At 51.0% G+C, this 15,585-nt stretch overlaps 1 protein-coding gene across 2 annotated transcripts; it reads left to right on the top strand.

Moving 5' to 3' along the window:
- The first annotated feature begins 2,420 nt into the window (after nt 1-2,420).
- Nucleotides 2,421-13,786, top strand: Selenot (selenoprotein T). 2 transcript variants are annotated; one of them, XM_090323234.1, is made up of 6 exons: nt 2,421-2,619; nt 7,381-7,491; nt 8,024-8,150; nt 10,348-10,435; nt 12,051-12,204; nt 13,245-13,786. In XM_090323234.1, the coding sequence occupies exons 1-5, from the start codon at nt 2,483-2,485 to the stop codon at nt 12,173-12,175; spliced, it is 588 nt and encodes a 195-aa protein (XP_090179360.1). In that variant the 5' UTR covers nt 2,421-2,482; the 3' UTR covers nt 12,176-12,204; nt 13,245-13,786. The 2 variants fall into 2 exon arrangements, with proteins under 2 accessions (XP_090179360.1, XP_090179359.1); XM_090323233.1 differs by having other exon boundaries at nt 13,241-13,786.
- The last annotated feature ends 1,799 nt before the right edge of the window (nt 13,787-15,585 follow it).

The following is a 15,585-nucleotide window of genomic DNA, read 5'->3' as shown; positions in this document are numbered from 1 at the left end:
TTAAAAAAGTATACTCATAGCCAGGTGTGGTGCTCACTCCTGTCATCCTGGCTATGTAGGAGGCTGAGATGTGCGGGTCTGGGTTCAAAGCCAGCCCAGACACTAAAGTGCACGAGACTCTAACCTCCAGTTAACCTCTAGAAAAGGGAAGTGGGGCCTAGCCAAGGGGTAGGCCAGGAGCCTGCAGCTGAGGATCCAGGGGAGGCCGGGAGCCTGGAGCTGAGTTCAGGGGGAGGCCGGGAGCCTGGAGCAGAGTTCAGGGGGAGGCCGGGAGCCTGGAGAAGTTCAGGGGGAGGCCGGGAGCCTGGAGCTGAGTTCAGGGGGAGGCCGGGAGCCTGGAGCTGAGGATCCAGGGGAGGCCGGGAGCCTGGAGCTGAGTTCAGGGGAGGACGGGAGCCTGCAGCTGAGTTCAGGGGGAGGCCGGGAGCCTGCAGCTGAGTTCAGGGGGAGGCCGGGAGCCTGGAGCTGAGGAGCCAGGGGAGGCCGGGAGCCTGGAGCTGAGTTCAGGGGAGGACGGGAGCCTGCAGCTGAGTTCAGGGGGAGGCCGGGAGCCTGCAGCTGAGTTCAGGGGGAGGCCGGGAGCCTGGAGCTGAGTTCAGGGGAGGACGGGAGCCTGCAGCTGAGTTCAGGGGGAGGCCGGGAGCCTGGAGCTGAGTTCAGGGGAGGACGGGAGCCTGGAGCTGAGGAGCCAGGGGAGGCCGGGAGCCTGGAGCTGAGGAGCGGGGGTAGGCCGGGAACCTGGAGCTGAGTTCAGGGGGAGGCCGGGAGCCTGGAGCTGAGGAGCCAGGGGAGGCCAGGAGCCTGGAGCTGAGTTCAGGGGAGGACGGGAGCCTGCAGCTGAGTTCAGGGGGAGGCCGGGAGCCTGGAGCTGAGGAGCCAGGGGAGGCCGGGAGCCTGGAGCTGAGTTCAGGGGAGGACGGGAGCCTGCAGCTGAGTTCAGGGGGAGGCCGGGAGCCTGCAGCTGAGTTCAGGGGGAGGCCGGGAGCCTGGAGCTGAGTTCAGGGGAGGCCGGGAGCCTGCAGCTGAGTTCAGGGGGAGGCCGGGAACCTGGAGCTGAGGATCCAGGGGAGGCCGGGAGCCTGGAGCTGAGTTCAGGGGAGGACGGGAGCCTGGAGCTGAGGAGCCAGGGGAGGCCGGGAGCCTGGAGCTGAGGAGCGGGGGTAGGCCGGGAACCTGGAGCTGAGTTCAGGGGGAGGCCGGGAGCCTGGAGCTGAGGAGCCAGGGGAGGCCAGGAGCCTGGAGCTGAGTTCAGGGGAGGACGGGAGCCTGCAGCTGAGTTCAGGGGGAGGCCGGGAGCCTGGAGCTGAGGAGCCAGGGGAGGCCGGGAGCCTGGAGCTGAGTTCAGGGGAGGACGGGAGCCTGCAGCTGAGTTCAGGGGGAGGCCGGGAGCCTGCAGCTGAGTTCAGGGGGAGGCCGGGAGCCTGGAGCTGAGTTCAGGGGAGGCCGGGAGCCTGCAGCTGAGTTCAGGGGGAGGCCGGGAGCCTGCAGCTGAGTTCAGGGGGAGGCCGGGAGCCTGCAGCTGAGTTCAGGGGGAGGCCGGGAGCCTGGAGCTGAGGAGCCAGGGGAGGCCGGGAGCCTGGAGCTGAGTTCAGGGGGAGGCCGGGAGCCTGCAGCTGAGTTCAGGGGGAGGCCGGGAGCCTGCAGCTGAGTTCAGGGGGAGGCCGGGAGCCTGGAGCTGAGTTCAGGGGAGGACAGGAGCCTGGAGCTGAGTTCAGGGGAGGCCGGGAGCCTGCAGCTGAGTTCAGGGGGAGGCCGGGAACCTGGAGCTGAGGATCCAGGGGAGGCCGGGAGCCTGGAGCTGAGTTCAGGGGAGGACGGGAGCCTGGAGCTGAGGAGCCAGGGGAGGCCGGGAGCCTGGAGCTGAGGAGCGGGGGTAGGCCGGGAACCTGGAGCTGAGTTCAGGGGGAGGCCGGGAGCCTGGAGCTGAGGAGCCGGGGGGAGCCGGGGGCCCGGGGCGGCGCCCAGGCCCGGGGTGCAAGCCCACGACCTCAGGACGCGTCCTCCTCCTCCGAGCATCCGGTGGAAAGGAGGGCCTCCACGTCCCGTCCTCCACCACGCCGGCCCCCGGGCTTTCCTTCGCCGGACTCCGTAAGCGGAGCTTCCGCGCGGGCTTCCCCAGACCTGTGTGCAGTGGTGGTTCAGCGGACAGCAGTACGCCGGGGCGGGCGGGCGGAGGCCGGGGGGGGGGGGCGGAGGCCGGGGCGGGCGGAGGCCGAACCGCGCAGCCTCGCCGCCCGGTGTCCGCGCCGCGCCTGCGCACGCGCCAACAGGGGGTGGGCGCCTCTTGGCGTGCGCGTGGACGCGTACCGCGCAGTCCTGTCTTCCGCGCAGGCGCAGCCCGGGCCTGACGGCGGCGAGGGACGGGGCTGCGCCTGCGCGGTGGCCGCCGGGGCGGGGCCGCGCCTGCGCGGTGGCGAGCGGCTCGCGGCCGGAATCGGGCGGTGCAGCCTACGGAAGGAGCCTAGCGGCCGCGAAGGCGAAGATGCGGTTCCTGCTGCTGCTGCTGGTGGCGGCGTCGGCGGTGGCCCGGAGCGAGGCCTCGGCCAACCTGGGCGGCGTGCCCAGCAAGAGGCTGAAGATGCCGTACGCCACGGGCCCGCTGCTGAAGTTCCAGATCTGGTGAGGACGCGCGCGGCCCCGCCGGCCGCCTCGGCGCCGCTCCCCACGCCCTGCCCCGCGTCGCGGCCCGGCCGGCCCGGCGGCGGCGGGCGGCGACGGGCGGCGGCGCCGAGGGCCCCGTCCTTCGCCCTGGCGCCGCCGCCCGGTTCCCCCGCGTCGTGGGCCGGTGGGCGGCGCGGGCGCCCGTTCCCCCCGGGCGCCGGCCCCGGCTCGGCCGGCCTCCTCCCCGCGCGCCCCCAGGCCGCCAGCCCGCCGCGGAGGCGCTGCCGGCACCCACCGCCGGCGTCCCGGGCCCAGGCGCCCGCTTCCGCCCCGGAGCCCTGTCGAATCCTGGAAGACCCGGGGAAAGTTCAGACGGAGACGTGGGCGCTGTCGGCGCCCTCGAGTGCCCCGTGCGCGCGGGAGACGAAGCACGCGTGGCCTGCCTTCCTCTTTCTTTCCTTTAGCTTTCAAGGCGGAACCCAGGATCTCCCACGTTAAGCATTGCTCTGTTCCTAATTAAATCCCAGCCCCGCCTTGTTTTTTCCCATTAGAAAGTGGTAATCAGGGACTGGGAATGTGGTTAGTGGTGGATTGCTCAATGGCGTGCACGAAGCCCAGGGTTGGGGCTGTGGCTTGAGTGGTACATGGCTAGCTTTGAGTGCAGAGAGGCTCGGAGACGGTCCCTAGAACCGGCGTTCAAACCCAAAACTGCCCCCTCTCTGCCCCTTCCTCCCCCAAAAAGTGATCATCAGCCAGGTTAGGTCACGCAGAAATCCTGGGGCCCAGAGTTCAGAGCAGCCTGGGTTATGTGAAGATCCGCTTTACACACACACACACACACACACACACACACGGCCCTGGGTTATGTGAAGATCCGCTTTACACACACACACACACACACACACACGGCCCTGGGTTATGTGAAGATCCTCTTTCTACATGCACATACACTTACACCAGGCACTGGGTTATGTGAAGATCCGCTTTCTACACACACACATCAGGCCCTGGGTTATGTGAAGATCCTCTTTACACACACACATACACACTTACACCAGGCACTGGGTTATGTGAAGATCCTCTTTACACACACACATACACACTTACACCAGGCACTGGGTTATGTGAAGATCCTCTTTACACACACACATACACACTTACACCAGGCACTGGGTTATGTGAAGATCCTCTTTCTACACACACACATACACACACACACACACACACACACACACACACACACTTACACCAGGCACTGGTAGTTGCTTAGGTTGAGATCTGAGGATCTCAGTTCAAAGCCAACTCATACAAGAAAGGCCTTGAGACTGTTATCTCCAGTTAACTTCCAGAAGATGGAAGTAGCACTGTAACTCGAAGAGGTAGAGCAAAAATCCTCAAGGACATATATTTTTGTATCTTACCTGTGTCTTTATCTTTTTGGCGTCTTTGTTTTTCCAAAATACTCTATATTTGCTTGCACTGAAATTCTTGTAATTTACTGGGCGTACCTTCCACTCAGAATATTCCAGACAAAAATGGTGAATTATGTAGGCATAGGTAATGGTACTGAGGCCTTTAAAACAGTCTCAAGTACTTTAGTTGGACTTTGGATAGTTTCTCTGTTTTGGGTTTAAGTAGAGATTTGTTTGGAAAGTTTCAATGCGGTGGTCGGTGGCTCATACCTGTAATCCCAGCTACTCAGCAGGCTGAGATCTGAGGATCGAGTTCAGTGCCAACCTGGACAGGAAAACTACCCCATAAAGGCAGAAGTGGAGCTGTGGCTCAAGCCCAGGACCACTCCTCACCCCTCCAGCCAGTGGGGGGAGTGGGAGTCTCAAGGAGGGTTTCTATGGTCATTAAAGCCTTTAAGTTTTTTTCTATGAGTATGTAGATTGCAGTTTTACTAGTATTCCCCACCAGGCATAGATAAATTTAGCTTGTTCTTTGCTTTCTCTCTAGGGATTAAGTTGTTTGTTTTAATGAGAAGATTGGGGTCTGGGGCACAGCTCAAATGGTAGAGGAGAAATGAGAGGCCTAGAGTTCCATCTCTAGTACTATCAAAAGAAGTAAATGGAGGGTTCTGGTCTTGTAAATTTCTTCCATTATAAGCTTGTTTTGGAATGGTATCTACTACTGAGCATAAATATGGGAAGAATTTTAAATTCCACTTGAAATCTCCATGCTATATAGTACAGTTTTAAAATTAATTTGAAAAGGATTTTTTTAACCTTCCTTTTGATTGAAATGAACACTTGCAAGTTTATTGGACATTTAACAATGGAATTACTGTTCAAAATAGACTTTGAAGATTTTAAAACGAAGTGTGTCAGAATTTTCTAGTTCTTATTAATTATCCACTGCTGTTATATTAGGATCACCAACTTCTAACTCTAGTTTTAAGAAGTAAATGAAAGCCAGACATGGTAATCCTAGCTACTCAGGAGGCTGAGATACGACGACCAAGGTTCAAAGCTAGCCCAGGCACAAAAGGACCTGAGACTCTTATCTCCAATTAACCTCTAGAAAAGGGGAAGTGGGGCTTGGCTCAAAGGTAAGGCGGTAGCCAAGAGCTGCACAGCTCAGGGACAGTGCCCAGGATGAGTTCAAGCCCTCCCCCACCCTACCCCCCCCAAAAAAAAGTAAATGAAGCGACTATGACAAAAGCAGAGCTTAATTTGGATTTATACTCAGTCTTTGCTTTCATAGTACAGTAGCAAGAAAATAGACTAGAACTGAACTGGATATTTTTATTTTATTTTATTTTTTTATTTTTTTTTTTGCCAGTCCTGCCTGGGCTTGAGCTCAGGGCCTGAGCACTGTCCTTGGACTTTCTCAAGGCTAGACCTCTACCACTTGAGCCTCAGCACCACTTCTGGCTTTTTTCTATGTATGTGGTACCAAGGAATTGAACTTGGGTCTTCATGCATGCTAGGCAAGCACTTTAACCACTAGGCCAAACTCCCGGCCCCTGAACTGGATATTGATACTGGTCAAAGTTAGCAAAATGGGGAACTGGAGAAACTGCACTTTCCAGAGAAAAGGTCTTGTTAGTTCTTAGAGACGTGGTGTCACCATACTCGACCAATACAAGAGCACAGGCTCTAGAGGAACCCTTTTCTGTGCTCTTGTGGACTGCACAGGCAAGAGCAGGGTTGTTTTCACAGGCCACCAGCACATGAAACAGCTCTGTCAGGTGCTATGAAGGGAAGCTGTCGCCTCCGGTGATCAGAACGTTTCCTTGAGGAGATGAATTTTGAACTAAAGGGCCTTGTAGTAGGTGAGAGGCCCAAGGTTACTTAGTGAACCACAAAGAGCAGGAGACCCTGACAGGCCCAGAATTGTCAGGTGATTAGAAAGGCCTGCTGGCTTTCTTGTGGAAGGCAATTCCAGGGCACAAGGAACAAGCAGGAGATTTCCAGTGCTTTTGGAATTGTCCAAGTAAGGTGATGCAACTTAGACTAGGAAGGTGGTGGTAGAGGTACAGCTCAAGTTGGAGAAAACTGGAAGGTAGTCCTTTTGTATCTGGGTTCCACCAGAAAAATAGTTCATCTGTGTTGAACAGGGACAGACTTCCTTGTCGTTGTTTCAGAATCAAAATTGTTCTGCAGCCATGTCTACAGCATGCACCTCGTGTTAAGAAGCATGCCTCGTTTAGGGTATGTGTGAATTTATGCATGGGTAGACTGCAGATGCCATGCCACTTTCTAGGATAGACTTGAAAGTCTGCAGATTGGCTGAGGGTGGCTAGCAGTCCTTGGTGTGGACCATAGGATATCTTGTGTTTTTGAGCCTCCACTTCTATCCATTGTCCTGTAAATGACATGATTTTGTCTCATTATTTCATAGCAGCATAATTTTCCATAGTTAGGAATACTGTACGTAGTGTGGGAACGCTATCTGTTCTTTACCAAGTTAGCTCTTGTTGGCACCTCAGCGGATTGCTTTCTCGTGTATTTATTTACTCTCTTGAGATGTTCCCAGTAGTGGTATGGTGGGGTCATGGGGAAAGTCTTATGTGTAGATTTTTGAGGTCCATCCTTCCACATTTCCAGAGTTTGCTCTACTTTACGTCTCCAACAGCCAAGGGGCTTCTTGTTTCTTTTTTCTGTGTCCCTGCCATCACTTGTTATTGTGTTGTCTCCCTCCCTCCCACACCAGTACTTCAGCTCATGACCTCCTACTTTTGCTTGACACTTTTTTTTTTTAATCCAGTCCTGGGCTTGAACTCCATCCCTAAGCGCTGTCCTTGGACTTTCTCAAGACTAGAGCTCTACCACTTGAGCCTCAGCACCACTTCTGGCTTTTTCTATGTATGTGGTGCCAAGGAATCGAACCGGGGTCTTTGTGCATCCTAGGCAAGCACTCCACCACTAGGCCAAACTCCCGGCCTCTGCTTGACACTCTTGAGCTCACAGCGAATACTCTGAACCACACCTTTTGTCCTGGGTTTTTCTGCCTAGGCCGGCTTTGAACACAGTTGGCAGATAGATCTTAGTTGCCTGTGTGGCTAGGGTGATAGGGGAGCCCCTGGTGCTCGGATGCCATTTGTCTGTTGAGTGGCTGGCAGAGGGTAGACTGGTAGACTGATCACAGCTCCTGGGAGGCTCTTTCTGTGTGGTCTAAAGCACTCAGTGGAGGAAGTGGGGCTGTGGTCCAGGGGTGGAGCCTTATGCTCAGGAACTGAGGGATAACACCCAGGCCCTGAGCTGGAGCCCCACAACAGACCCCCCCCCCCCCCAAAAAAAAAAGGCACTGACTGGAAATGCTTTCTTCCTACAGTGTCTCCTGAGGGTATCGGCGGGTGTTTGAGGAGTACATGCGGGTTATCAGCCAGCGGTATCCCGACATCCGCATTGAAGGAGAAAATTACCTCCCTCAGCCCATCTATAGGTAAGTCAGTGCAGTGCTTGCGTGACTTTCTTTGGTGAAAACATCTAATGTCTTGGCTGGTTATGATAATATGCATAAAGACTCATAAACCGTATGCGGGGAGTACTCACCTGAAATCACAGCACAGAGAAGGCCGAGGCAGGAGAATCATGAGTTCCATGCCAGCCTGCAGTCAGAATTACCCATCAGCACCCGGTCAGTAAACAATAGTGAGTCTTCCTGACCGAGACATAGAAGGCTTTTTGTGCAAGGAAGTATGGGGTTGCTAGGGATGCAGCCTTGTTACTGTAGTTTCTTGAGAACTTGTGCTGTGGAAAGGCAATTCACCCCCTTGGCTTCTGTCCAGCCCCCGCACGTGCTAAGGCTGCATTCTGCCATCGAGCTGTGTTCCCACATCGTACACAATCTGTCATACTCAAGTCTAGAACTTTCGGATTGGTTACCTAGAAAATGTCTACACATGTGTACTTGAATTACTAAAGTTTATGAGAAATTGTGGATTCTAATGAAGTTCTTTATTTTCTTTTTATAGACATATAGCATCTTTCCTGTCAATCTTCAAACTAGTATTAATAGGCTTAATAATCGTTGGCAAAGATCCTTTTGCTTTCTTTGGCATGCAAGCTCCTAGCATCTGGCAGTGGGGCCAAGAAAATAAGGTATGTGACCTACAGTTTTGGTGAGACCAGTGAGAAGGCTGTTTTGTGTGGGGCTGGCTTGTTTGTCCTTGCTATTTGTTACTGATTTGCCTGTAGATAGTCATGATTTCAGCTTATACCACTTCATATCTCTGGTCAAGTGACTTAACTACCTTTACTTCACATTCTAGAATAATGAATGCACTCATTAATCCCTTTTATTGGGGGTGGGGGTGTAAGTAATCTTGCTTTAGGGTCTGGCACAAAATTATTTACGTATCATACCCAGCAGAATAGCTTAATGTAAGCCTTTTATGCTGTTAGTAGCTTCATTCACATTTTTAAAATTGTATTTCCATTAGGTGGCTCCTTTTTCTTTCTAATTATTATTATTATTATTATTTTTTACTTTTCTGTTCATGGGGCTCCATTTGGCATATTTCTGGACAATCAAGATAAATATACTTGGACATCCCTTGCCTCTCTCTTCCTTTGTATGGTCTCTCCAGGTCATTCTTTTTTCTTTTTTTTTTTTTCTTTATTTGCCAGTCCTGGGGCTTGAACTCAGGGCTGAGCACTGACCTTGGGTTTTCTCAAGGCTAGAGCCTCTACCGCTTGAGCCTCAGCACCACTTCTGGCTTTTTTCTATGTACGTGGTGCCGAGGAATCAAACCCCGGGTCTTGGTGCATGTTAGGTGAGCTCTCTACCACTTGGCCAAACTCCCGGCCCCCAGATCATTCTTATTTTCATCTCTCTCACTTAATGTCATGGGTTTTCCCCAACATTGTTTACCATTTTGAATCTAATTTTTATTTCTCCAAGGTTTTCCCCAATCTCCCAGCTCCCATTCTTGGGCTTGAACTCCAGGCCCAGGCTCTGTCCTTGAGCTCTTCTGCTCAAGGTGAATGCTTCACTAATTGAGCCACAGCCCCACTTCTGGCTCTTTTGTGGATGGTTGGAGTTTCGTGAGCTTTACAGTCCTGCCTGGCTCTAAGCTACTGCTCCCAGATCTCAGCCTCCAGAGTGGCTAGGAAGATAGCCCTGAGAACCTGACCTCATAGCAGCTTTTTGAATGTTTTTCATGAAGTTAAACCCAGGCCTTAAGTGAGAAAGGCTTATTGACTGTAACATGTTCTGAATCTGCTTGCTGTGAATTAGCTCCTTTGCCTGTCAGCTTTTAGTCCAGTGACGTTGCTACATTGAGGCTTTTCCCTGTGACAGAGGTTCTAGTCTCTTGGGCGAGCGTAGATTTGCCTTGTGCTAGTGCTCATTAAACATACTTCTCAGAGTGATCTGGAGTGATTTCTTTATGACCTTCGGGAGTTGTGTGAGTGCACAGTGTTGCTTATTCTTGCATCACTCGTCCCCTGGGTGTTCGTGCATTATAACTGAATCCAGGTATTATGTAGTTGGTAAGACAAACCCTTATGCTGATGTTCTTCTTCCTTAGACTATTATAAAAATGCTTAGAAATTCTCCCTGCAATGTCCTGCCTGGATAGAGCTCTGAGTTAAGGCTCCATTTTTCTTACTCTGTGAATGATGTCTGTGCCTGTGAAACCTTTAGAGAAGATTATTACTGTGTTGGGCACCTGTGGCCCACACTGTAATCCTAGCTTCTCAGGAGGCTGAGATCTGAAGATCATGGTTCAAAGCCAGTCTGGGCAGGAAAGAAAATCTGTGAGACTCTTCTCTAATTAAACATCAAAAAGCCAGAAGTGGCCAGGCACGGTGGCTCATGCCTGAAATCCTAGCTACTCAGGTGGCTGAGATCTGAGGATCATGGTTCAAAGCCAGCCCGGCACTAAAAAGTCTGTGAGAGTCTTATCTCCAATTAACCTCTAGAAAACTGGAACTGGTGCTGTGGCTCCAGGAGTAGAGTGGTAGCCTTGAGCTGAAGAGCTCAGGGACAACACCCAGTTCAAGCCAAAAAAAAAACCACCAAAAAAACCAGAATTGGAGGGTGTGGCTCAAGTGGTAGTTCCCAGTCTTGAGCACAAAGAGGCACAGGGACAGCTCCCAGGCCTGGCTGCAAGCTCCACAACTGACAAAAGGAAAAAGAGCGAGAAACCTTAGAGATGTGCCAGTGAATGTCAAGTGGCAGATAGCAAGTTTGAGTCCCAGTCTCAGAGCGTACATACTAATAAGAGTAACATGTCTTAAAAGGTTACGTAGTTATACTTGAAAATGACTTTGTTGTACTTACACTTTCTTTTAGGTCTATGCATGCATGATGGTTTTCTTCTTGAGCAATATGATTGAGAACCAGTGTATGTCGACAGGGGCATTTGAGATCACTTTAAATGGTATGTTCTGAACACTTGCATTTTGTGATAAACTTCAAATGATTTATGAGTGTCAGGCATTTCTGTTTTTCATAAGAAAAATGTTCTTACTGTTCATGTAAAATTTTTTTAAATGGAAATTTTAAAATTCACAAGACAAAAGAATGTAGAAGATTTTAAGTTCTGTCTTTACCACCTCTACTTGACTTGAGACTTCCTTGAAGAGTTGTTCTCTCTAGGCTTCCCGCTCATTCTGTGTGGCCTCACATGACTAAGACAGCCTGAGTGAGGACTCCTGGAAGGGCGCTGGGAGCTCTGAGTGCTCTCTCAAGATCATTAAACACGGCCTACTCCAACGCAGACACACCCACAACTCCCCAACACTCTTATTTGCTCTCCCCCCCTTTTTTTTCATTCCTGGCTTTGAACTCAGGGCCTGAGCACTGTCCTTGGGCTTTCTCAAGGCTAGAGCTCTACCACTTGAGCCACAGAACCACTTCTGGCTTTTTTTTTTTCTATGTATGTGATACTGAGGAATTGAACCCCAGTCTTTGTGCATGCTGGGCAAGCCCTCTACCACTAGGCCACTCTCCCGGCCCTCCTCTTCCTTTTTCATTCACTTAGTGATCACTCTCATCATTTGCATATCCAGGTTCCCCAACTCTCCATATTTAATGAGTCCTTTCTCGTCCCGTGCTCAGAAACCCTCTCCTGTTCCTCTTCATCCTACTTCCTGCCACCCTTACCTGTTAAAACCTCCTGCCTCGTCATTCATCCTCTAAACCAAATAGGTCCCCAAAACCAAATCAAAGCCAGGCACAGGTGGCGCATACCTGTAATCTCTGAGATGTGAGGGTCTCCAGTTAAAAGCCAACTCAAACAGGAAAATCCTTGAGACTCTTATCTACAGTTAATCACAGAAAAAGCTGGAAATGGCTACTTTGGCTCAAGTAGCCTTGAGCAAAAGGAGCTCAAGGACAGTGCCCAGGCCCACAGTTAAAGCACTAGGACTGTTGCACACACGTGCACACACACAGACACACACACACACACACACACACAAAATCAAAAGAATATTTTGTGGCATGTGTGAAATCATACAGGATTCAAACTTAAGTTTCTATTTTGAATTTCCTCCTTTTTTGGGCCAGTCCTGGAGCTTTAACGGGGGCACTGTCCCTGGGATTTTTCACTCACGGCTGGTGTTCTCTCCTGGCCTTTTGATGGTTAGGTGGAGCTAAGTGTGTGCCAGACTTTCCTGCCCCAGCTGGCTGTGAATTGTGACCCTCAGATCTTAGCCTTCTGAACAGATAGGATTGCAGGCCTGAGCCACTGGTGCCCAACTGCCTTGAGTTCCATGAGAGGATTGGTTACCTCAGAGCCTTAAAGAGAGATGGGCCTGGTCCAGAGAGAGTGATGCTTTGTGTTGTGGGCAGCGTCTTGTGTGTAAGACAGGCTGCTAGCTCCGCTGGACCTCTTCCAGCAGATTTAAATGCAGATTTCATCTTTCTGTGTGAGTATCTCAAACCCATTTAGTAAGAGCCTCGAGTGTGGCCAAAGCCCTTCAGTAATTGCTCTGGAGTGTCTGTTCTGGAGTCCTTTTTAATGTGGGGTGGGGCGCCTTTTATGTTCATAGATGTACCAGTGTGGTCTAAACTGGAGTCCGGCCACCTCCCATCCATGCAGCAGCTTGTTCAGATTCTTGACAATGAAATGAAGCTCAATGTGCGTATGGACTCACTTCCACACCATCGCTCCTAGCCTCACCGAGCAGCCCTGGAAACGCTCTCGTGAGTAATTGTAAAAGCTGCTGCACATGATGTGTCCTGTGGGCACAGTTACAAGTTTTATTTGCCAGTCCTGGGGCTTGAACTCAGGGTCTGGGCCTTGTCCTTGGATACTTTTTGTTCAAGGAAGGCTAGAGCTCTACCACTTGATCCACAGTACCACTTTACCACTAGGCCACTAGCAGAAGAGTGCTTGCCTAGCATGCACCAAGACTGGGTTTGATTCCTCAGTACCACATATATAGAGAGAAAGCCAAAAGTGGTGCTGAGGCTCAAGTGGTGGAGCTTTGGCCTTGAGAAAGTCCAAGGACAGTGCTCAGATCCAGGACTGGTTTTTTTTTTTTTTAAAAAAAAAGATGTATTCACTTTGTCTTGAAGAGTGAATTTTGTCAATCCTAATATTGCCTAATATTGCATCTTCTCTCCCCTCTCTCCTTCTCTCTTTTTCTCTCCTTTTGGTGGTCAGGGACTTGGAACTCAAGGTCTGGGCACTGTCCCTGAGCTCTTTTTTTTTTTCCTTGTCAGGCCTGGGCTTAAGCTCAGGGCTTAAGGACTGTCCTTGGATTTTTCTCAAGGCTAGAGCTCTACTACTTGAGCCTTAGCACCACTTCTGGCTTTTTCTAAGTATGTGGTACCAAGGAATTGAATCTGGGTCTTTGTGCATGCTAGGCAAGCACTCCTCCACTAGGCCAAACTCCTGGGCCCCCTGAGCTTTTTTTTTTTTTTTTGCCAGTCCTGGGCTTGTGCTGAGGGCCTGAGCACTGTCCTTGGACTTTCTCAAGGCCAGAGCTCTACCACTTGAGCCTCAGCAACACTTCCGGCTATATATGTGGTACCAAGGAATTGAACTTGGGTCTTTGTGCATGCTAGGCAAACACTTTAACCACTAGGCAAAACTCCCAGCCCCCCTGAGCTCTTTTTAGGATTGAGTACAGGTTAACTTTTGCCTGGAAGATTATTCTCCGTGTGTTGACTTTGCAGGGGTGTTTGTAAGAGTGCTGTTGGAGTGAGTCACACTTCTTGTCCATGTGTCTTTCAGACAGGAAGGGGTCTGCAAGCGCAGTGTGGCTGGCACCATGAAGGCCTGCACCGAAGACACATGCTGTTGGTACAGGCTGGATGCCCTGCAGCCTCGCTGGGCCTCCTGGGAAACCTCAGTACGAGAGCGGCGCTCAGAGCTGGCACACTTTGGAATTGTGCACATTCGTAGAGTGCAATAATACTGTATAGCTGTTCCTCCAGATTCACCCAGTTAATAACTTCTTTACATGTAGTCATATTTACTACGGTGTTTTTTCTTAGATCATATTTGAAAAGATAGGAAATTGAGTTACAATTTGATTTTCTTCAGGATGTGTTAACATTTGTTGTGCTTTTGTATGATTTTCATGATTATTTAAAGTCAGTCATTGTAAGAGTTCACTATACATCTCTAATTTGGTCACGTCCTATTTATAGTTTTCAAAACACTCCAGATTGTGAACGTGCACTGCAAGATTATGGGGGATATTCAGTATCCAGAATGCTCTACGTGTGTGTGTGTGTGTGTGTCTGTGTCTGTGTCTGTGTCTGTCTGTCTGTCTGTCTGTCTCTGTGTGTCTGTGTCTGTGGTGTGTCTGTGTGCATCTGCCTGCATATGTCTGCGTGTGTGTGCCTGTGTGATTATCAGAGAACTACTACAAAACAAACTGCTTTTTAAACCCTGTTGTGTGGTTCATGTGTCTTGCCTTGATTAATAAATTGATTAACTGGGCCTTTATATTTAACTAAATAAAAATCTTAAGTAGATGTCAGTTAAGTGGAAAAGTTCACCTTGTGTGTTGCTCAGTGTACTTACAGCATTGCATTAGTAGTCATCTGCCAGCCTGGTTTTGACCAGGGAGGGGGCGCTTGAGGCTCGCACACAGCAGGGTGGTCAGGTTAGCTCCCAAGCTCACCTGAACCTCTTCATAGCATCTATCTGACTACATCAAAACTTTTAAATAACTTGTGCAGTTCCAGAGTTCTGAAAGACTAGTTTTGAAAACCTCAGGTTGATAGAGCTTGGGAAGGAAGAGCAGATCTGGGAGGGGGTGGGAGAGCCACCCCGGTCTGCATGGCTGTGAGTGGGAGCTGCTGGGGACCCAGCCCTGGTTCAGCAGACACTGGAATGTACTGAGATCAGGCTCGAGCCTGGAGGTGAGCTCTACTCTAGATGATGTGCAGAACGTTCGGGAAGCTTCCAGAACTGTTGCCTAACTGTTGCATATAGTCGTACTGTTTCATCTGAGGTTCTTTAGAGATGGTTTGGTTTTTTTGGTCTGTCTTCCAGTGGTTAATGGAAATAAGAATCTCAGGTCCTTTCGTGCCCAGGCTGGCTTTGAACCTTGATCCTCAGATCTCAGCCTCCTGAGTAGCTAGGTAGGGTGATAGGAGTGAGCCACCACGGATGTCCAGCTGAATCACTTGTCCTTTAGAGAATAGTTCTAGTGGTTTAGGCACTGGTAACATTCTGCCACTTTTTTTTTTTTTTTTTTTTGGCCCATCCTGGGCTTGAGCTCAGGGCCTGAGCACTGTCCTTGGACTTTCTCAAGGCTAGAGCTCTACCGCTTGAGCCTCAGCACCACTTCCGGCTTTTTTTCTATGTATGTGGTACCTAGGAATCGAACCTGGGTCTTCGTGCATGCTAGGCAAGCACTTTAACCACTAGGCCAAACTCCCAGCCCTCTGCCACTTTCTTGACATTCATCTCTGTTTCGTCTTGTGTTTAGCCAGAATTGGCGTTGCGGCTTCCCTCCCTCCACTTTGAAGATCACTGGTTCTAGCCTCGGGGCAGGCCGAGGGCTCTTCGGCCATTCTGGACATTCTGTCCACAGTTGAGCCCTGTGGGGGATTCAGAGCTAGGCTGTCTGCTCCACAGATGCCGGACCTGCCTGTGACTCGAGTGGCCCTGTCCCTGGTTGGTGCTGACCCGAGGGCTTGAGCCTGGACTCATTAGTCCCAGCTGGCTTTGTGCTGTGGCCGTCATTCCTCCGTCCTGCTCCTCCTTCCCATCCACCCAGCTCTGGGCTGCGGCGTACTGCTCCCCTTTGGATTCTTCTTGCTCCTGTCTCTTACTGAGCTCTTACCTCATTGTTTTGTCATGGTCCCTGAAGACAAGGGACTGTGATTTTTTTTTTTTTTTGCCAGTCCGGGGGCTTGAACTCAGGGCCTGAGCACTGTCCTTGGACTTTCTCAAGGCTAGAGCTCTACCACTTGAGCTACAACACCATTTCCAGTTTTTTCTGTGTATGTGGTACCGAGGGATCGAACCTGGGTCTACGTGCACACTAGGCAAGCACGCTACCACTAGGCCAATCTCTGGTGGGGACTATGATTTCTATCTTTGTATTATAGTCATTGGTA

The sequence above is a fragment of the Megascapheus bottae genome, chromosome 32 (genome assembly GCF_031878675.1).
Source record: "Megascapheus bottae isolate mThoBot1 chromosome 32, mThoBot2.hap1, whole genome shotgun sequence".
Classification (NCBI taxonomy): Eukaryota; Metazoa; Chordata; class Mammalia; order Rodentia; family Geomyidae; genus Megascapheus; species Megascapheus bottae.
The sequence above is the reverse complement of the archived record's forward strand: the minus strand, read 5'-3'. Positions and strand labels throughout refer to the sequence as shown.